Consider the following 22,448-nt stretch of genomic DNA (forward strand, 5'->3'; position numbering starts at 1 on the left):
GCATTTTAATGAGGGAAATAAGTATTTGACCCCTCTGCAAAACATGACTTAGTACTTGGTGGCAAAACCCTTGTTGGCAATCACAGAGGTCAGACGTTTCTTGTAGTTGGCCACCAGGTTTGCACACATCTCAGGAGGGATTTTGTCCCACTCCTCTTTGCAGATCTTCTCCAAGTCATTAAGGTTTCGAGGCTGACTTTTGGCAACTCGAACCTTCAGCTCCCTCCACAGATTTTCTATGGGATTAAGGTCTGGAGACTAGCTAGGCCACTCCAGGACCTTAATGTGCTTCTTTCTTTAGCCACTCCTTTGTTGCCTTGGCCGTGTGTTTTGGGGTCATTGTCATGCTGGAATTTCCATCCACAACCCGTTTTCAATGCCCTGGCTGAGGGACGGAGGTTCTCACCCAAGTTTTGACAGTACATGGCCCCGTCCATCGTCCCTTTGATTCGGTGAAGTTGTCCTGTCACCTTAGCAGAAAAACACCCCCAAAGCATAATGTTTCCACCTCCATGTTTGACGGTGGGGATGGTGTTCTTGGGGTCATAGGCAGCATTCCTCCTTCTCCAAACACGGCGAGTTGAGTTGATGCCAAAGAGCTCCATTTTGGTCTCATCTGACCACAACACTTTCACCCAGTTGTCCTCTGAATCATTCAGATGTTCATTGGCAAACTTCAGACGGGAATGTATATGTGCTTTCTTGAGCAGGGGGACCTTGCGGGCGCTGCAGGATTTCAGTCCTTCACGGCGTAGTGTGTTACCAATTGTTTTCTTGGTGACAATGGTCCCAGCTGCCTTGAGATCAATGACAAGGTCCTCCCGTGTAGTTCTGGGCTGATTCCTCACCGTTCTCATGATCATTGCAACTCCACGAGGTGAGATCTTGCATGGAGCCCCAGGCCGAGGGAGATTGACAGTTCTTTTGTGTTTCTTCCATTTGCGAATAATCACACCAACTGTTGTCACCTTCTCACCAAGCTGCTTCCAGCCTTGTGTAGGTCTACAATCTTGTCCCTGACATCCTTGGAGAGCTCTTTGGTCTTGGCCATGGTGGAGAGTTTGGAATCTGATTGATTGATTGCTTCTGTGGACAGGTGTCTTTTATACAGGTAACAAACTGAGATTAGGAGCACTCCCTTTAAGAGCTCGTTACCTGTATAAAAGACACCTGGGAGCCAGAAATCTTTCTGATTGAGAGGGGGTCAAATACTTATTTCCCTCATTAAAATGCAAATCAATTTATAACATTTTTGACATGTGTTTTTCTGGATTTTTGTTGTTATTCTGTCTCTCACTGTTCAAATAAATATACCATTAAAATTATAGACTGATCATTTCTTTGTCAGTGGGCAAACGTACAAAATCAGCAGGGGATCAAATACTTTTTTTCCCTCACTGTATGAGTATGTTATCTGGCTATGCTCCATGCCATAGGCTGTAGGCTTGTACATTTAGCAGACAAAATATGCTTAAAAGTCCTGTGCCATTATTTATAGTAAGAAGAATATAATTGAACAACTTGAATAAAATAGAAAGGATATTTATCCCATTCTAGAGCAAGAGTGTGCATATAAATGGCTATGTTGACAGTAAAAGTGATCATTTGAAATGGGTCCTGTATGCTAGATTTAGAGTTATTTGGCAACTTTAGTTGTGAATGATACAACCCTTAGAATGCCTTAGAAAACAAAAGACATATGGGCTGCATGCTGCGACTATATGCTATTGATGATTTGAGAAAGTGCTGTTCTTTCATGAAGTGATCATATTTTCACCCATCAAACTATTCTCAATGTATTCTTGTCTTTACTCTTTGTCGGTTTTGTTATTTTTTGCAAAAGTGTTATCTCATTAAAATTAAAAGAAGATGAGCACTATACCTGCTGCGCCTTGGTCTGTCCTTTACGACGCTCCTGACAGGCAAGACAAAAAAAGACACGTCTTCCATATGCACTGGAATAGGGAGGCCACATTCCCACTGGTACGTTATTTCGCTGCATGACGTGATATTTCGCACAAACTCTGTATGCCATGGGCTCTCCAACCCTGTTCTTGCAGCTACCCAGTGCTTAATTTGGGAAACCAGGTGAAATCTGTTTGGGAACAGTGACATGATAGTAACATGTTTTCACAACGAAACATATTTAATTAAACGGTTTACAGCCCGTCTCTCTGCGTATGCATAAGTTCTAATATACATATGGTTGTTTTGAATTAATCATCACCTTAGAAAGCTCTGTCCATTTCGTTGTGTTTGGCTTTGAAACAACATCCACAACAACCATGTTTGCCACTCAGTTTCAACCTGTTGTTGAACTTCTTTCTTTAAATTGATCAATCACAGTGAGGTGATTTTTGTTGTTGTTGTGTATTTTACCCCCCTTTTTCTCCCCAATTTCGTGATATCTAATTGCGATCCAATTACAATCTTGTCTCATTGCTGCAACTCCCCAACGGGCTCAGGAGAGGTGAAGGTCGAGTCATGCGTCCTACGAAACATGACCCGCCAAACCCCACTTCTTAACACCCGCCCGCTTAACCCGGAAGCCAGCTGCACCAATGTGTCAGAGGAAACACCGTTCAACTGACGACTGAAGTCAGCCTGCAGGCGCCCGGCTCACCACAAGGAGTCGCTAGAGCGTGATGGGCCAAGTAAAAGCCCCCCCGGCCAAACCCTCCCATAACCCGAACGACGCTGGGCCAAATGTGCGCCACCCTATGGGACTCCCGGTCACAGTTGGTTGTGACACAGCCTGGGATCGAACCCGGGTCTGTAGTGACGTCACAAGCACTGCGATGCAGTGCCTTAGACCGCTGCGGCTCTCTGAAGGCCCTAGCTAGGATTGGGATGACTTCATCATCTTGCAACCACAGACGAGAATCTAACAGGATGATATGGGGTGAAAGTGTAGTTATGTATGGGGAGTGTCATTTGATGATAGAAGTGAGATCCTGTAGTTGACCTGTTTCACGATTGGGGTGACCCGCTCTTCAAAAAGGCTCTTTAGATTGGCTGAGTGGACTGGTTTTGATGGTGATTGGAGTCATGATATAAATTAAGGACTTGGGGCAGAATCAGACAGAGGAAAAACAGGACTCCTATATTTACCTTCATCACGCAGCCCAGCCTCAAGCACAGTCCGTTAGGTTAAAGACGTTTGTCATTAAAGGGTTATGTCTGCATCACCACACCCATCTCAACACAGAGTACCACAATAGATCACAGGACAGAAGTGAACTAAATGTCAGACTGAGGGAGGGGGGAAAGCATACATACACACACTCCAAAGTACTGTACTGTACATCCAAAGACGAGGACGTTTGAAGGAAAGAATAACACAACAGTCTCTCCATCGCTCTCCCCTGCTGGGATGTCTTTCTAGGGTGATACCATTAGCGCTGGAGGGAGGGGTCATTAATCATATTGGTTAATTCTGTAATGGCCTATCTGTCGGTTGGTGCGTTTGGTAATGAACCAGGTAATAGCTGCTAATGGCGGAAGAACAGCAAAATGAAAAGATTGCACTGCAGTGGAAAGCGGGCATTTTGCGGGCTCCCTACCAATTCTGTTACTTTGTGTTTTGTTAAGCTGATCGTTAGTTTTTTTGTTCATAATGTCTCTTCCATAATTTCCTATGACCGAAAACAGTTTCTGAACATCAGTTCTGATAAAACTACGTTGGCGTGCAAATAAACCGCACCTACCCTCCATTATTTTGGTGAATGTACAGTCACTGGACAACAAACTGAACAAGCTTCGTTCGTGACTGTACTATCAACGGGACCTGAAGAACTGTAACATCCTATGTTTTCTCAGAGTCGTGGCTGGACAAGGATATGGATAACAAACATCTTGCTGGTTTTTCTACACATCGTCAAGACTGTATGGCAGCGTTGGGTAAGGTTGGGGGGAGGGGTGTGTCTCTTTGTTAACAACATTTTTATCAGCATGTCACCTGTGCAAGCAGAGGAGACAAAACTCTAGACCACCTTTAATCCACACACCGAAACGCATACAAAGTTCTCCCCCGCCCTCCATTTGGCAAATATGACCACAACTCTACCCTGATTCGTGCTTATAAAAAAAACTCAAACAGGACGTACCAGTGACGCACTCAATACGGAAATGGTCCGATGAAGCGGATGCTAAGATACAGGACTGTTTCGCTAGCACAGACTGGAATATGTTCTGCATCGACGACGTCATCCCCACAGTGACCCTACGTACATATCCCAACCAGAAGCCTTGTATTACAAGCAACATTGAGCTAAAGACTAGAGCTGCCGCTTTCAAGGAGCAAGGCATTAATCTGGATGTTTATAAGAAATCCCACTACGACCTCCGGCGAGCCATCAAACATGCAAAGCGTCAATACAGGATTAAGATCAAACCCTACTACACCAGCTCGGATTCCCTATCAAGAATTACAAAGGGAAACATAGCTGCGAGCTGCCCAGTGATGCAAGCCTACCAGACAAGCTTTGGAGCAAGAAACACTGAACCATGCATGAGAGTACCAGCTGTTCCGGACGACTGTGTGATCTCGCTCTCCTTAGCCAATGTGAACAAGTCTTTAAACAGGTTAACAGTCACAAGACGGCAGGGCCAGACAGATTACCAGAATGCATTCTCAGAGCATGCGCAGACCAGCAGGCAAGTGTGTTCACTTACATTTTCAACCTCTCCCTTACCCAGTCTGTAATACCTACATGTTTCAAGGAGACCACCATAGTCCCTGTGCCTAAGAATGCCAATGTAACCTGTCTAAAGGACTATCACACCATACCACTCACATCTGTAGTCATGAAATGCATTGAAAGGCTGGTTATGGCTCACATCAACACCATCATCCCAGACACCCTGGGCCCACTCTAGTTTGCATACCGTTCAAGCTCTTCGGTCCGCATCACTAAGGAACTATCATGGTCCACACACACCAACACAGTCATGAAGAAGGCTTTTTCAAATCAAATGAAATGTTATTTTTCACATGCGCCATATACAACAGGCCTTACCGTGAAATGCTTCCTTACAAGCCCTTAACCAACAATGCAGTTTTAAGAAAATAGAGTTAAGAAAATATTTACTAAGTAAACTAAAGTAAAAAATAAATAAAAAAACAATCAAATAACAATAACGAGGCTATATACAGTGTGTACTGGTACAGAGTCAATATGCGGGGGTACAGGTTAGTCAAGGTAATCGAGGTAATGCTCCCTCCCTGCCTCAACCCAGTGCAGGGTGATCCAGGCTGGGCTGCGAGGGGCATGGCTGTCGCTTCTCTCTCCATCTCCCCATAGCTGGCCTGTAACAGGATGGAGCATCAGTTCTGCTCTCTGAACAACGGCCCAGACATACCCACACCATCCACGATGTCGGGCACTGGGACAACTAGCATGGTCACTCGAGACCGCCTGCCACCACATCTGAAGGAAAACGAGCTGATTGGGGCACAATGGGGGTGGGCCTCGTTAATGTGATCAAGGACGTCGGAGACTGCCCAGTTTAAATCTGTTTAGGTGCCGGATGGGGTAGACACTCATTAAAACCCACTGCTAAATTGTTTTTTTTTTATTATGTTGTTGCAGTGTTTGCACAGAAACATGAGGGGTTGGGTTAAATGCGGAAGACACATTTCAGTTGAATGCATTCAGTTGTACAACTGACTAGGTATCCCCCTTTCCCTTTTCCCTTACAGGCACAATCTTTATAGTTAGACATTCTTTCACTTTCCCACATTGCTTTTTCCCTTCATATTGCCAAGGAGTCTCTTGATCATTGTTATTAATAATTTGTTCTGTTCCCTGCAGAATAGATGGAATGGAAAATGTCGACAACCTGATACATGACCGTCTGCTGTGACCCACGCAACGGATAAGAGGAAGGGAAGAGAGGTAGGAAAGGAGATAATGAGAGAGGACGGGCCGACAGTTTTCATACCTCCTCTCTTCTCCTCCCTTCTCTCCTGACAAACTAACATGTTGCTCTTACTCCTCTATGTAACTGGCACCCTATGGAGGTTCGCAAGCAAATTCTAATTTATACATGTCTAATAATAAAGTGGGCCATGCTTAAATGGATACTTTGGGATTTGGGCAATCAGGCCATTTTATCTACTTCCCTAGAGTCAGATGAACTAGAGGATATAATTTGTATGTCTCTGTGTCCAGTATGGAGGAAGTTTGAGGTAGTTCTGCGAACCAATGCTAACTAGCATTAGCACAATTCATGGAAGTCTATGGGTGTCTGCTAGCATGCTTGTTAGTAATTGAGCTAGCGCTAGTTAGTAACTTCTTTCAAACCGCACACAGAGACATACAAATTGTATCCACGAGATCATCTGACTCTGGGGAAGTAGATAAAGGGCCTCATTGCCAAAATCCCTAAGTATCCCTTTAAGTTATCACCAACTCAATCCACAAACTACACTCCAGAAGGGTAGCTTCTTTCCTTCTCTAAGGAAAGAGGGGCGTAGAGAGACACAGAGACAATCCCTCTCTAGAGCCAAAATCTATATTGGGTATAGCATGTAGCCTGCTATAAGCGCCACTTCCCAGAAAATGTCCAAAGTTATGCCATTAGTGAGACAGTTAAAGTGGTATTTTTCCTCTACATGAAAGTTGTCAATTTCTTTCTTTCTTTCTGTCACCTCTCTCTCTACAGTTTTTATTTAAAAGTTTTGGTCGATAACTTTCGGACCTGAGGACCAAAGAGCATGAGATAAAAACTACTGGGAAATGGAGAAGAAATGTAAAAGATCGATCAGATCACACAAAACTGTAAATAGCTGTCTCTATTACTCATTTTCCATCACTGTCTCTCTCTCTCTATCTCTCTTTCGCTCGCTCTATTTCTCTACTAGTGTATTTTCTGTTCCTCTCTCCTGTTTCTTTTACTCTTTCATCTCTCTCTCTGTGTTTCTCTTTCTGTAATCCTAAAAACAGCTCTGCCATTCAGTATTGTGCGTCTGTTTATGCGCTCACCCTGCAATTATCAATTGTCAATTAACAAACTGTGCGCGTCAGTGGATGAGAACTATTCTATTCTATTCTTCACTCCGTGATCTGTTCCCATTAGTGTTCACATGCTATGTTCCGGTATAGCCCCGGTGTGTGGTGTGACCGCCATCATTAGGCCAAAGATCAAGAGATTGATTGGAAATTTGGTAGGATGTTTCATGGGGCTGTTGTGTAAGTCTTTGCTGGATCATATTATTGTAAGTCTTGCATTGATGTCAATGGGAGATTTGTATGAAAATTCAAGTTAGGATTCTGCTCTGGGTGTGCAATGTTTCCATAACACTGTTACGCTCGTAGTAAACATTGGACCAAGGTGCAGCGTGGTAGGCGAACATTTTACTTTTATTAAAGCAAGTCCCCTGAACTCTTGTGTATTTTCTGCACTATGCAATGACATGGGCAGCGACCATGTAACGCTTTTACAACATACAGAAGTGCGCTGGTTATCAAGGGGCAAAGTATTGACACGTTTTTTTTAATTAAGAGACGATCTTAAAGTTTTCTTTACTGACCATAATTTTCACTTGTCTGACCGACTGGCCTACCTGGGTGATGTTCGTAAAATCCAAATAACTTCACAGATCTTCATTGTAAAGGGTTTAAACACTGTTTCCCATGGTTGTTCAATGAACCATAAACAATTAATGAACATGTACCTGTGGAACCCCTGGCCAACAGCCAGTGAAATAGCAGGTCGGCAAATTCAAAACAACAAAAATCTCATAATTGAAAGTTCTCAAACATACAACTATTATACACCATTTTAAAGATAATCTTCTCGTTAATCCAACCACATTGTCAAAAAGGCTTCACGGCGAAAGCATAACATTAGATTATGTTAGGACAGCGCCTAAACAAGAAAAACCACACAGCCATTTTCCAAGCAAGGAGAGGCGTCACAAAAAACAGAAATACAGCTAAAATGAATCACTAACCTTTGATGATCTTCATCAGATGACACTCCCAGGACTCAATGTTACACAATACATGTATGTTTTGTTCGATAAAGTTCATATTTATATCCATAAACCCCATTTTACATTGGAGCGTGATGTTCAGAAAATGTATTGCCTCAAACTTCCAGTGAATGAGCACATCAATTTACAAAAATACTCATCATAAACGTTGATCAAATTTATAACAGTTATTGAAAGAATTATAGATACACTTCTCCTTAATGCAACCGCTGTGTCAGATTTCAAAATAGCTTTACGGCGAAAGCACATTTTTCAATATTCTGAGTACAGAGCTCAGCCATCAAAGCAAGCTATACAGTTACCCACCAAGTTCTGGAGTCAACTAAACTCAGAAATAGTATTATAAATCTTCACTTACCTTTGCTGATCTTCATCGGAATGCACTCCCAGGACTCCCACTTCCACAAGAAATGTTTTGTTCGATAAACTCCATATTTATGTCCAAATACCTCCTTTTGTTCACGCGTTCAGATCAATATCCAAAGACAAAATGCGCGAGCACAAAATCAGAGACGAAAAGTCAAAATGTTCCATTACCGTTTGTAGAAACATGTCAAACAATGTTTACAATCAATCCTTAGGGTCTTTTTAACATAAATATATGATAATATTCTAACAGGACAATAGCGTATTCATTACAGAGGAAAAAGAAGGAGTGGCGCGCCTGCGTGGGCGTGCAGTAACAACTCCTTGGTCTCAGGCAGTCCACTGGTTTAGACAGCTCTTATTCTCTGCCCAGTAACAGTAGAAGCATGAAACAAGGTTCTAAAGACTGTTGACATCTAGTGGAAGCCTTAGGAAGTGCAACATGACCCCACAGACACTGTAGTTTGGAAAGGGATTAAATAAAAAAACTACAACCATCAGATTTCACACTTCCTGGTTGGATTTTTCTCTGGTTTTTGCCTGCCATATGAGTTCTGTTATACTCACAGACATCATTCAAACAGTTTTAGAAACTTCAGAGTGTTTTCTATCCAAATATACTAATAATATGCAAATATTTGACTCTGGGCCTGAGAAGCAAGCAGTTTACTCTATGCATTCTTTTCATCCAAACGTGAAAATACTGCCCCCTATCCCTAACAGGTTTTAAGACACTAACAGCTTACAGATGTTAGGCAATTAAGGTCACAGTTATGAAAACCTAGGACACTAAAGAGGCCTTTCTACTGACTCTGAAAAACACCAAAAGAAAGATGCCCAGGGTCCCTGCTCATCTGTGTGAACGTGCCATAGGCATGCTGCAAGGAGGCTTGAGGACTGCAGATGTGGCCAGGGCAATAAATTACAATGTCCGTACTGTGAGACGCTTAAGACAGCGCTACAGGGAGACAGGACGGACAGCTGATCGTCCTCGCAGTGGCAGACCACGTGTAACAACACCTGCACAGGATTGGTACATCCGAACATCACACCTGCGGGACAGGTACAGGATGGCAACAACAACTGCCCGAGTTACACCAGGAACACACAATCCCCCCTTGTAGGCCTGTTGTAAGGCAGGTCCTCACCAGACGTCACCGGCAACAACGTTGCCTATGGGCACAAACCCACTGTCGCTGGACCAGACAGGACTGGCAAAATGTGCTCTTCACTGACGTGTCGCGGTTTTGTCTCACCAGGGGTGATGGTCGGATTCGCATTTATCATCGAAGGAATGAGCGTTACACCGAGGCCTGTACTCTGGAGCGGGATCAATTTGAAGGTGGAGGGTTCGTCATGGTCTGGGGCGGGGTGTCACAGCATCATCGGACTAAGCTTGTTGTCATTGCAGGCAATGTCAACACTGTGCGTTACAAGGAAGACATCCTCCTCCCTCATGTGGTACCCCTCCTGCAGGCTCATCCTGACATGACCCTCCAGCATGACAATGCCACCAGCCATACTGCTCATTCTGTGCGTGATTTCCTGCAAGACAGGAATGTCAGTGTTCTGCCATGGCCAATGAAGAGCCCGGATCTCAATCCCATTGAGCACTTCTGGGACCTGTTGGATCGGAGGGTGAGGGCTAGGGCCATTCCCCCCAGAAAGGTCCGGGAACTTGCAGGTGCCTTGGTGGAAGAGTGGGGTAACATCTCACAGCAAGAACTGGCAAATCTGGTGCAGTCCACGAGGAGGAGATGCACTGCAGTACTTAATGCAGCTGGTGGCCACACCAGATACTGAACGTTACTTTTGATTTTGACCCCCCCTTTGTTCAGGGACACATTATTCAACTTCTGTTAGTCACATGTCTGTGGAACTTGTTCAGTTTATGTCTCAGTTGTTGAATTTTGTTATGTTCATACAATTACGGAGGTACTTTCCCGAAATGGATGACACAAACAACTGAATTCATTATCCCTTTCATGCCCTGCCTCCAGTCCACTTACTGATATCTGAACAAGAGAGCCTCATTGAAATTGCATAATTTAATCAGAAACCACTGCCAGATTTCTGGATTGGGCTGCGTTCAAAGTATCCTGCCTTGGCAAATCGCTGTTAAGACACTGATTCCCTTTGCAACCACGTACCTATGTGAGAGTGGATTCTCGGCCCTCACTAGCATGAAAACTAAATACAGGCACAGACTGTGTGTGGAAAATGATTTAAGACTGAGGCTCTCCAATACAACCCAACATTGCAGAGTTATGTGCATCCTTTCAAGTACACCCTTCTCATTAACCTGTGGTGAGTAATTCAACATTTTCGATGAACAAACATGGTTTTATATGTAAGATGTTTAAATAAAGAGCCAAATTATTTATTATTATTATATTATTATTTGTGCCCTGGTCAGGCTGGTCCTATAAGAGCTCTTTGTCACTTCCCACGAGCCGGGTTGTGACAAAAACTAATTCTTATGTTTAATACACATGTTTAATATTTACTTAAATGTTTACTTATGTTTAAGAAGTATTGTATAGTGTGTGTGGCAGCCTACAATGATGGCAAAAAATAACATTTGAGAGTGCGCTGACCCTGGTGCTAGAGGGGGTACGCAGCTGGAGGTTGAATGTTTGAAGGGTTACGGGACTATACAAAGTTTGGGAACCACTGTTCTAGGGAAAGGGGGATATCTAGTCAGTTGTACAACTGAATGCATTCAACTGAAAGGTGTCTTCCCCATTTAACCCAACCCCTCTGAATCAGAGAGGTGTGGGGGGATGCCTTAATCAGCACCCGGGGACTGTCTTTCTCAGAATGACAGATTTGTACATTGTCAGCTTGGGGATTCGATCCAGCAACCTTTCGCTCCTACCCGCCAGACGCTCTCTACCCGCCCAACGCTCCTACCCGCCAGACTACCTGCCGCCCTCAAACTGGTTTGACACTGGCTTGATATCCTCATGGTTCTATTTAAAGTCATGTTCTCAGAACGTTAATAAAACCTCCCAGGAAAACTTTCAGGGAACCATAGTAAACGCTCTCAGAACCTCCCTGCAATCAAAAACATTTATGTTCCCAGAACAGGCAAAATATTCACTTCCATTCACAGAATGTTTCAAAAACTTTAAGTTTTACTGGTCAGGAAATGTATGGCTTCGTTCCCAAAACCAATGGAAAAACAAAAACTAACGTTCCCACAACTTCCAAGGAACCAAATGTGTTAGCTTGGTATGTTAGCTGGGTATGTTCTGAGGACACATTTTGGCTTGGAAGCCTTCAGGCCATCTTGCTGGTTTCGCAGTTCTCAGTGTGTGAGCTCTCAGATGTGAAAAGACAGGGAGCTGGTCTTGCCAGAGGCTTTGGTGCCAGTGTTGATGCTGCTATGCTGTGAATTCCATTCCCAGCTGTAAGCCTTAGAGAGAGAGAGGGGTCGGCTTTGAGAAAAAGGAGGAATGACGCTCACTACATCATTGTGCTCCAGTATTCATCAAAAAGGCAAGTAGAGGTCAAGAGGGATTTCAAATAAGAAATAAACGTGCACACTGCTCTTGCTCGTATCGTTTTTTTTTAAAGCTTACATGTCAGCCAATTGGAAGGCCTCTGAGAAAGGCACTAATGAAAGCTACGGGGCTGACACGTAATATTTAATTAAAGAAGTGATACAAGCAAGAGGGAGAGAGGAGACGTTGTACCGTATCGTTGGCACAATGTAGAATGGTACATCTAGTGCAAGATATAATACGCAATGATTCACGCTTACGCTCTCTTTTCCCTATCTCTCTTTCAAGACCTCTCTTTTAAGACGTCTTCCTCTTTATTCCTTCTATTATGTCCAACAATCTCTCTCTGTTGCTTTCATTCTTTCTCTCTCTCTCTCTCTCTCGCTCTCTCTCTCGCTTTCATTATTTCACTCTCTCTCTCACGCTCCTTCTCTCACTCTCTCTCTTGCTCTCCTTCTCTCTGTCTCTCTATCCCTCCCTCTCTCTCCCTCTCTTGCTCTCTCTCTATATGTCCAACAATCTTTCTCTCTCTCTCTCGCTTTCATTCTCTCTCTCTCTCTCTCTCTCTCTCTCTCTCTATTTATTTATGTCCAACAATCTTTCTCTCTCTCTCGCTTTCATTCTCTCTCTCTTTCTCTCTCTCTCTCTCTCTCTCCCTCTCTCACACTTTCATTATTTCGCTCTCCCTCTCTCTATCCCTCTCTCTATCCATCTCTCTCTCTCTCTCTCTCTCTATTTATGTCCAACAATCTCTCTCTCTTTCTCTCTCTCTCTCACACTTTCATTCTTTCTCGCTCTCTCGCACTCTCTCTCGCTCTCTATCCCTCTCTCTATCCGTCTCTCTATCCCCCCTCTCTCTCTCACTGCTCTCACTCTGCTCTTTATCTCTCTCTCTCTCGGCTCTCTTTATCTCTCTCTTCTCCCCATTAGCTCAGAGATAGTGAGAGTTAATAGACATACATATTATTGATGGCCTCATAGTGTGTGTTTTTAGAGTTGCTCGTAAACGGTGTGTGAACCAAACAGCTGTGGCTGTTCATTTGTTTATCCTCAGTGGATTGAGTCTCTTTCTTCCCATGGAAACCTCATCAGCCTGCCCTCATTCTCATCTACAGTAACAGGGCATACTGCATTGGGGTACTTGCTTTGTGAGTGCACTTATCTTCAGGATCTTAATTTGATCACTCTTTTGTGAATTTTTCTGTACAGCAGAAACGGCAAACTTATAGTGTATTCAAAGTTTTAAAAGGCTTCTGAAGTTTGTAATGTCCACTGTAAAATGTCAGACTCGATTTGCCCTTAAAAAAAATACCATTAATTATAATCCATATAATAACTCACATTTCCTGTGGCTGCAGGATTATTTTCCTGCTGTAGCAAACTGGCTCAATTTAAGATCCTACATATGTAGGAACATGTCTGTACACACACAGATGCCTTGTGAATACCAATAAAGCCAGACAGCAGGCAGCAGCCTTGTGTCACGGTTGTCGTAAGGAGAAGCAGACCAAAGTGCAGCGTGTGTGTCGTTCCACATTTTATTTACACTGTGAAACTATGCAATACATGAATAAAATGAATTGCAAAAACAACAAACCGTGACGCAGAGGTGAAACATACACTGACTCAAAGATAATCTCCCACAAACCCAGGTGGAAAAAAACCCAATTAGAGACAACGAGGACCAGCTGCCTCTAATTGGAGATCATCCCAAACAAAACCCCAACATAGAAATACAAAACTAGAACCTGAACATAGAAATAGAAAACAGAGAGAAAAAAACCTGTCACGCCCTGACCTACTCTACCATAGAAAATAACATCTTTCTATGGTCAGGACGTGACCTTACCTCCCCCAAAGGTGCGGACGCCGACTGCACCTAAACAAAACAACAACAAACCCCCCCCCCCCCCCCCAAAAAAAGGGAGGGCAGGGTGGGTAACTATTGTCTATGGCGGCTCTGGTGCAGTACCCATAACCTTCTCATCCCGCCGATCCTCCCACAGAGGTCGTAACCCCCGCTCCGCCCGCTGATCCCTCTGTTTCTGTGCCACCGGACCGTGGATCGTCGGAGGAGGAACCGGACTGTCGATCATCGCCGGAGGCTCTGTACTGCAGACCACCGCTGGAGGTTCTGGGCTGCAGACCGCCACTGGAGGTTCTGGGCTGCAGACCGCCACTGGAGGTTCTGGGCTGCAGACCGCCGCTGGAGGTTCTGGGCTGCAGGCCATCGCTGGAGACTCTGGGCTGCAGGCCATCGCTGGAGACTCTGGGCTGCAGGCCATCGCTGGAGACTCTGGGCTGCAGGCCGTTGCTGAAGACTCTGGGCTGCAGGCTGTCGTTGAAGGGTCCGAACTGGGGAACGTCGCTGGAGGGTCCGGACTGTGGACCACCTCAGGAGGTTCCGGACTGTAGGCCGTCTCAGGAGGTTCCGGACTGTAGGCCGTCTCAGGAGGTTCCGCACTGTAAAACGTCACCGGAAGCTCTGGACTGGGAATTGTCGCCGGAAGCTTTGGACTGGGAACTGTCACCGGAAGCTCTGGACTGGGAATGCGCACTGGAGGCCTGATGCGTGGGGCTGGCACAGATGGTGCCAGACTAGTAACACGCACCTCAGGGCGAGTGCAGGGAGTAGGAACAGGACACCCCAGACTGGGCAGGCGCACTGGAAGCCTGATGCGTGGGGCTGGCACAGGTGGCGCCAGACTAGTAACACGCACCTCAGGGCGAGTGCGGGGAACAGGAACAGGAAACCCCGGACTGGGCAGGCGCACTGGAGGCCTGATGCGTGGGGCTGGCACAGGTGGCGCCAGACTGGTAACACGCACCTCAGGGCAAGTGCAAGGAGCAGGCACAGGGCATACCAGGCTGAATAGACTCACTGGAGGCCGGGTACGTGGGGCAGGCACAGGATATACTGGGCCGTGGAGGCGCACTGGAGATCTCGAGCGTAGAGCTGGCACAACCCATTCTGGTTGGATGCTCAACCTAGCTCGACAAATGCGGGGCGCGGGCACAGATCGCACCGGCCTGTTAATGCGCACTGGCGACACAGTGCGCATCACCGCATAACACGGTGCTTGCTTCGTCACTCGCTCCTCACGGTAAGCACGGGGAGTTGGCTCAGGTCTCCAACCTGACTCTGCCAATCTCCCCATGTGCCCCCCCTTCCCAAATGTTTTGGGGGGCTGCCTCTCGCATTTGCCTCATGGTTGGTATAGTGCCTCGTAGTATCGCTGCTCCGCTCTCACTGCCTCAATTTCCTCTTTAGGACGGCGATACTCCCCAGCCTGCCTCCAGTGTCCTTTCCCATCCAATATCTCCTCCCAAGTCCATTTGTCCTGCTGACCACGCTGCTTGGTCCTCCTTACGGTTGTCGTAAGGAGAAGCGGACCAAAGTGCAGCGTTGTGTGTCGTTCCACATTTTATTTACACTGTGAAACTATGCAATACATAAATAAACTGAATGACAAAAACAACAAACCGTGACGCAGACGTGAAACATACACTGACTCAAAGATAATCTCCCACAAACCCAGGTGGAAAAAAAAACAATTAGAGATAACGAGGACCAGCTGCCTCTAATTGGAGAGCATCCCAAACAAAACACCAACATAGAAATACAAAACTAGAACCTGAACATAGAAATAGAAAACAGAAGAAAAAAACGTCACGCCCTGACCTACTCTACCATAGAAAATAACATCTTTCTATGGTCAGGACGTGACACCTTGTCTTGTATGGGTTATAGTAAAAGACAGTCCTGGCCCCCCAGGTCCAAATAAGGAGTTCTGGTCACTCAGCCGAATTACCCACACCTGTGAAAAGTATTTCTATAGAAAGAGAAGGAGGATGAGGAAGAGCAGAAGGAGGAGGTTTTATTACAATGATGCAGGGGATGGAGTCATGACAAAATTATTATTATGTTATTACTTCAAACCCTCTCTGGTGTATCACCTTGTGTTTAGTGAAATAGCAATTTTTTATTGGCCACATCCAGACTGGCATTTATTTTCACCCTTTTTCATGATAACAGTTCATACGCAATGCAGTCATAATGGAAGAGGGATTTGGTTTGGGTAAACTACAAAATAGCAGTCGATCTCTGTATCACACAGTGTTTAGGGAAATAAAAAAATGCATTGGTCACCTTCAGGTTAACATTTCTTCTGTCATTTTTCATCCTTTTTTCATTATTACAGTATATACACAATGAGGTCTTAAAGGAAGAGGGATTTCGTTGGAGGAAACTAGAGAATAGCGGTCGAAGCCTCACACAAATACGACCACACACACACACACACACACAATGTCTTGTGCAGCTAACCTTGTGGGGACATACAATTCAGTCCCATTCAAAATCCTATTTTCCCTAACCCGTACCCTTACCCTAACCCTAACCCTAACCCGTACCCTACCCCTAACCTTAACCTTAACCTTAAACCTAACCTTAACCCAAAAACCTAAACCTAGCTCCTAACCCTAAAACTAACCCTAAACCTAATTCTAACCCTAACACTAATTCTAACCTTGACCCTAAACCCCCTAGAAATACCATTTGACCTTGTGGGGACCAATAAAATGTCCCCAGTTGGTCAAATGTTTTGTTTGTTTGCTAATTTATTCAAGTATAGTTAAACACATACACACACACACACACACACACACACATTTGAAGATTACAAAGAGTGAGACAAGAGTATGATAAAGAAGGGGAAATCAACAAGGAGAAAGTGTAGAGTGCCCACAACTACACTAAAATGATAAACCATTCACCTGATAAGATAAAGAACAGTAAATGCAAGTCAGAATTTCACAATCATCACAATAGAGTCTACTAATAGACCAATTATAAGCAAGGTCAAGAATACGATGATGATAATGCGGACAGTGGTATTATAATGGCGATGAGGAGGCAGCCAGCCACAGTCTGTGTAGCCTGGGTTATTGAGACTATAATAGTTATTCTGTGATGATGAATGCTACAGTAATTGTACTAGTTCATGTGATCAGCTTTTAGATCTTATGAAGAGATGGTATTAGCGTAATGACAGCAATGACAATGACAATGATGATTATGAAGCTGTTTCAGTATGCCGCCAGCTTCTAAAATAATGGTGTGTTTGTCACGCCCTGGCCTTAGAGAGCCTTTTTATTTCTCTATTTGGTTAGGTCAGGGTGTGATTTGGGTGGGCATTCTAGTTTTTCTATTTCTTTGTTTGCCGGGTATGGTTCCCAATCTGAGGCAGCTGTCTATCGTTGTCTCTGATTGGGGATCATACTTAGGCAGCCTTTTTCCCACCTAAGTTTGTGGGATCTTGTTTTTGCATAGTTGCTGTGTAGCCTGCAGAACTTTACGTTTGTTTTGTATTTTGTTGTTTTGTCGGTGTTCATTTTTAATAAAAGTAAAATGTTCGCCTACCATGCTGCACCTTGGTCCAGTGTTTACGACGAGCGTAACAGAAGATCCCACCACCAAAGGACCAAGCAGCGTGGCCAGGAGGAGCAGGGATCCTGGGCCAGGGAGAAAAGGGAGTGGAGGACATCATGGACATGGGAGGAGGTAATGGCAGGGGACAAGACCCTGCCATGGAAGCAGGTGGAGGCAGCGAAGGAGGATCAACGACGACTCCGGGGTTCGCAACCAGGACGCAAGCCCAAAAGACAGCCCAAATTTATTTTATTTTTTTTGGGGGGGGGGCACACGGAGTGGTTGGCGGAGCCGAGGGGTGAACCAGAGCCAGTCAGGGAGTTGAGTGAGGAACTCAACGAAAGATTCCGGAGAGAGGTGTTGCCGTTGAGAGCGCTGTAGAGCGGGTGTGCTGAGGAGCGTGACACCAGTCCGGTGCACCAGTTTCACGCATCTGGCCTCCAGTGCGCCTCCCCAGTCCAGTATGTCCTGTATCTCCTCCATGCACTCGCCCTGAGGTGTGTGTCACCATTCCGGTACAATGTGTGCCGGTTCTACGCACCGTGTCTCCAGTGCGCCTCCACAGCCCAGTGCGTCCTGTGCCAGCCCCCTGCACTTGCCGTGCGAAGGTGGTCATCTGTCCAGGACGCATTGTGCCAGCTCTACGTTCCAGACCTCCAGTACGCCTCCTTGGTCCAGGATATCCTGTGCCAGCTCCTCGCACCCGGTCTCCAGTACGTCTCCCCAGCCTGGTACGACCTGTGCCTGCTCCACGCACCCGGCCTCCAGTGCGTCTCTCCAGCCTGGTACGCCCTGTGCCTGCTCCACGCACCCGGTCTCCAGTGCGTCTCCCCAGCCTGGTACGCCCTGTGCCGGCTCCACGCACCAGGCCTCCAGTGCGCCTCCGCAGTCCAGAGCCTCCTGTGATGATCCATGGCCCGCAGCCTCCAGTGATGATCCATGGCACAAAGCCTCCAGTGATGATCCATGGCCCGGAGCCTCCAGTGATGATCCTTGGCCCGGAGCCTCCAGTGATGATCCATGGCCCGGAGCCTGCAGTGATGATCCATGGCCCGTTGCCTGCATTGATGATCCATGGCCCGAAGCCTCCAGTCATGATCCATGACACGGAGCCTCCAGGGACGATCCATGGCCCGGAGCCTCCAGTGACGATCCTCGGCCCGGAGCCTTCAGCGACGATCCTCGGCCCGGAGCCTCCAGTGACGGTCTGCGGTCCAGAGTCTCCAGCGACGGTCTGCGGTCCAGAGCCTCCAGCGACAGCCTGCGGTCCAGAGTCTCCAGCGACGGTCTGCGGTCCAGAGCCTCCAGCGACGGCCTGCAGTCCAGAGTCTCTAGCAACGGCCTGCAGTCCAGAGTCTCTAGCGACGGTCTGCTGTCCAGAGTCTCTAGCGACGGTCTGCGGTCCAGAGTCTCTAGCGACGGTCTGCGGTCCCGCCACCGAGGCTAGATGCCCATCCGGACTCTCCCCTATAGTCAGGTTTTGCGGCCGGAGTCCGCACCTTTGGCGGGGGGTACTGTCACGCCCTGATCTTAGAGAGCCTTTTTATTTCTCTATTTGGTTAGGTCAGGGTGTGATTTGGGTGGGCATGCTAGTTTTTCTATTTCTTTGTTTGCCGGGTAGGGTTCCCAATCAGAGGCAGCTGTCTATCGTTGTCTCTGATTGGGGATCATACTTAGGCAGCCTTTTTCCCACCTTAGTTTGTGGGATCTTGTTTTTGCATAGTTGCTGTGTAGCCTGCAGAACTTTACGTTCGTTTTGTATTTTGTTGTTTTGTCGGTGTTCATTTTTAACAAAGTTAACCATTTTCACTGTAGTGCCAAAACGTCTTTCAAGCTGTCAGACATTCCCTTGGCAGCAAGAGCCTCTTGGTGGATGCTGCAGTGTACCCAAGTGGCATCGGGAGCAACTCTTTGCATGCGCGTTACCACTCCACTATGTCTCCCTGTCATGGCTTTTGCGCCATCAGTACAGATACTAACATGAGCAGCAGCTATGTTTGGCTACATACGGACATTAGTGGAATTCCCGCAAGAGAGTAACGGTTAATATGATTAGATGTTATTTATTTGACTAGGCTACCTGTATTTGACACTAGATGGTTTAATTTTTTTGGGGCAGTGAAAGGAGGCTACTCAACCAAGAAAAATACTCACCCAAATGTATAGCCCGGTTGGGAAATATAAATGGACTGTTTGAAAATGTGAAGATTTTTTAAATTTAAATAATATATATATATATTTTTAAATGTCAATCACATTTTTATTTGGCGTACCCTGACGGCATTGCGTGTACCCCTTCATTATGTTAATGAGGAACATTGAACTTTCCTACAGAATTTCAATCATTTTATGAAAAACCTACTGTAGAATGTAACACAATGAAAAACAAAGGAATAATGGAACAGAGGGTCTTTATTTATTTTTTAAATAGTTGCATGCCTGGAAGTGTATCCGAACACTGATTACAGTTAGAATTCAAAATGTACAAGCCATGCACAGACTTACAAGTACAGCAAATGAGAGTGCGCAAACTGGGGTTGGTTCTTGAACTAACCACTCTCTATAAAGCCCCAACCTCTCAACAGAGACCATAGCACACCAAAATGTATAGTTAATAAAATATCATTTAAAAAAAATGATTAACTTGAATTAGAAAAACGAATTTGTTTATGCAAGAGAACCAGACAAAATGTAAGAATGTGAAATATTTTTGTATTTGAAAAGAGCCTCAGACAATAGCTCACAGCATCTCCATTACTATTTATTTTGAATTAAGTTACCCATTTTTAGTTAGAATTCTGCTGTTATATAAAAAAGCTTATTTCCAGAATCTCTCTCTCTCTCTCTCTCTCTCTCTCTCTCTCTCTCTCTCTCTGTCTCTCTCTCTCTCTCTCTCTGTCTCTCTCTCTCTCTCTCTCTCTCTCTCTCTCTCTCTCTCTCTCTCTGTCTCTGTCTCTCTCTCTCTCTCTCTCTGTCTCTCTCTCTCTCTCTCTGTCTCTGTCTCTCTCTCTCTCTCTCTCTCTCTCTCTCTCTCTCTCTCTCTCTCTCTCTCTCTCTCTCTCTCAGATCTGGCTATAATAAGCTGCACAGTGTCAGCCCAAGGAACAGAGGACTCTCAGGCTCGCGCGCAGTGACTGATCATTAAATTCAACAGTAGCAAAGGAGCACCGTACACAATAACTGAGGCAGGGATTTAGATCACAAAGACAGGCACATTTGCACCCTTAGTGTATGCGGGTCAGCAATATTATGATGAGCAATAATCAATAATAATGTATTTTTTAAATGTCCTAGCAAGTGGGTAAAGTGTGCAAGACACGTTAAGCACCATTCGAAACTTATGAATGAACTCCAAAGACTGCGCGTAACCGCGATGGACACCCTGGACCAGCCTCGCTGCACACGCTGGGATTGCCTTGCGACATTGCCACGCAGTTGAGATATCATATCCTCCAACCTTCACTAGACGTGTGGGACAGAATATCATCACGTATTTTGTGAGCTTGCACTTGTAACAACGTTATATAAAATAGGTCTACACCTTTTAACGCAACTGATGCTAAAAGCTGGTCAAACTACAGTAGTACTGGAAACATTTTTTTTGCCATAAAAGAATATTCAACAAATGGAAAATAAGAGTGATATTGCACAGTGATTAACGGCGTAGATCAAGCAACCAGCTGTACTTGAAGGCCTTAATGGAGGCCTGGACATTCCTGTGGAGCGCTGACGCCGGTGGCGAGATAGGGAGGGACATGGCCAGGTAATTTATGATGGTGTGAGCTCCGTGCGCACTGCCTGCCGCAATTTAGCCAAACTTCCTCCAGCCAGAGTAATGTGAAACTAGCCTTCGTGAACAGCAACCAGGATGATTTATGATCTGGCTGACCTCAACTATAGCTACAACGTGAGCGACGACCCGTTCAGCTTACTGGACCGGGAATGGAGCGACACTCCAAAAGAGACCCTCTCCAGGACTGGCTTCATCGTGCTCTCGGTGTTTCTGGGCTTGATCATGACCTTCGGCTTCCTCAACAACTTCGTCGTACTGCTCCTCTTCTGCAAGTTCAAGAAGCTGCGTACCCCGGTCAACATGCTCCTGCTCAACATCAGCGTGAGCGACATGCTGGTGTGCATGTTCGGGACCACGCTGAGTTTTACCTCCAGTATCAAGGGAAAGTGGCTCCTGGGCCGCCACGGCTGCTTGTGGTACGGTTTCATCAACTCCTGCTTCGGTGAGTCGGTCGGATGCCTCTCTAACCTATAGCCTATAAAGGCTCATTGCATGCGCTGTGAGTGATAAGGTAGGGCTGCTGTATATTGTATATTTAGCCAATGAATGGAACTTTAAACTTGTTTCTTCGTTAAATCGTTCAAGTGTAATTTCATAGTCGTAAAACAACTTTCATGGATGGTGTAGCCTACCATATTCATAGTTTATTTGACTGACCGCGCTGTAAGAATTTGAATAGCTCCGGCAACTACATCACTGGGTAGCAGCTGCTCATACTCGAATTAAGTTTTAAGAAAATTATTCTAAATATCTTCAAATAAATTATTTTCACCTAAATGAATAGCTAACCAAAATATTGTTTCCTAAATTTGTCCCCAACTTGTCACAATGTGTCAACGGAGCATTTCGAGTTTTATTTCGGGAGAGTTTGGCTCTGCATCGATGTCAATATGCGTAATGTGTGTAATAGTAATGGTACCCATTAAGATACAAGTTGTTTCTGACTGTGAGACGTGGGTGTAGTGGTTTGAAACGCACTAACGCAGAGCAGTACTGTGTAGTGAACACAAAGCCATAGCATACAATGGCATAACGCACTGTATACTGTATACCATGTGTAATACGAACATAGAAGGCAAAGGCTTTACACTAAGGCATAATAATAATAATAAGAAGAAGAAGAAGAAGAAGAAGAAGAATAGGCCTAATTGATTGGATTTATACATATTAACAAACATTTTAATATAAATGTTTTTATTATTCTCATTCAGCAGAGCCAAGGTTACTGTCCTCAGTAGGCCTATTCTCCCAGCGATCACAAGACAAAAGTTCATTGTGGACTAAGCACTTTAGAGTTATTGTAGAGTAACTCTAAAGAGGGGTTGTTAGTGGTCAAGGATGGTTGAGAGGATA

The 22,448-nt window shown here is 45.3% G+C and overlaps 1 protein-coding gene across 1 annotated transcript in view; it reads left to right on the forward strand.

The window, feature by feature from the left end:
* The first annotated feature begins 20,894 nt into the window (after window positions 1–20,894).
* The window catches only part of LOC115155886 (parapinopsin-like), a 32,667-nt gene continuing 31,113 nt past the window's right edge, over window positions 20,895–22,448 (forward strand). Inside the window, exon 1 of the mRNA XM_029702894.1 lies at window positions 20,895–21,537. Coding sequence (XP_029558754.1) covers window positions 21,171–21,537 — 367 coding nt within the window. The 5' untranslated portion in view covers window positions 20,895–21,170. The remainder of the gene's footprint in view (window positions 21,538–22,448) is intronic.

Source organism: Salmo trutta, chromosome 20 (assembly GCF_901001165.1).
Source record: "Salmo trutta chromosome 20, fSalTru1.1, whole genome shotgun sequence".
Taxonomy (NCBI): Eukaryota; Metazoa; Chordata; class Actinopteri; order Salmoniformes; family Salmonidae; genus Salmo; species Salmo trutta.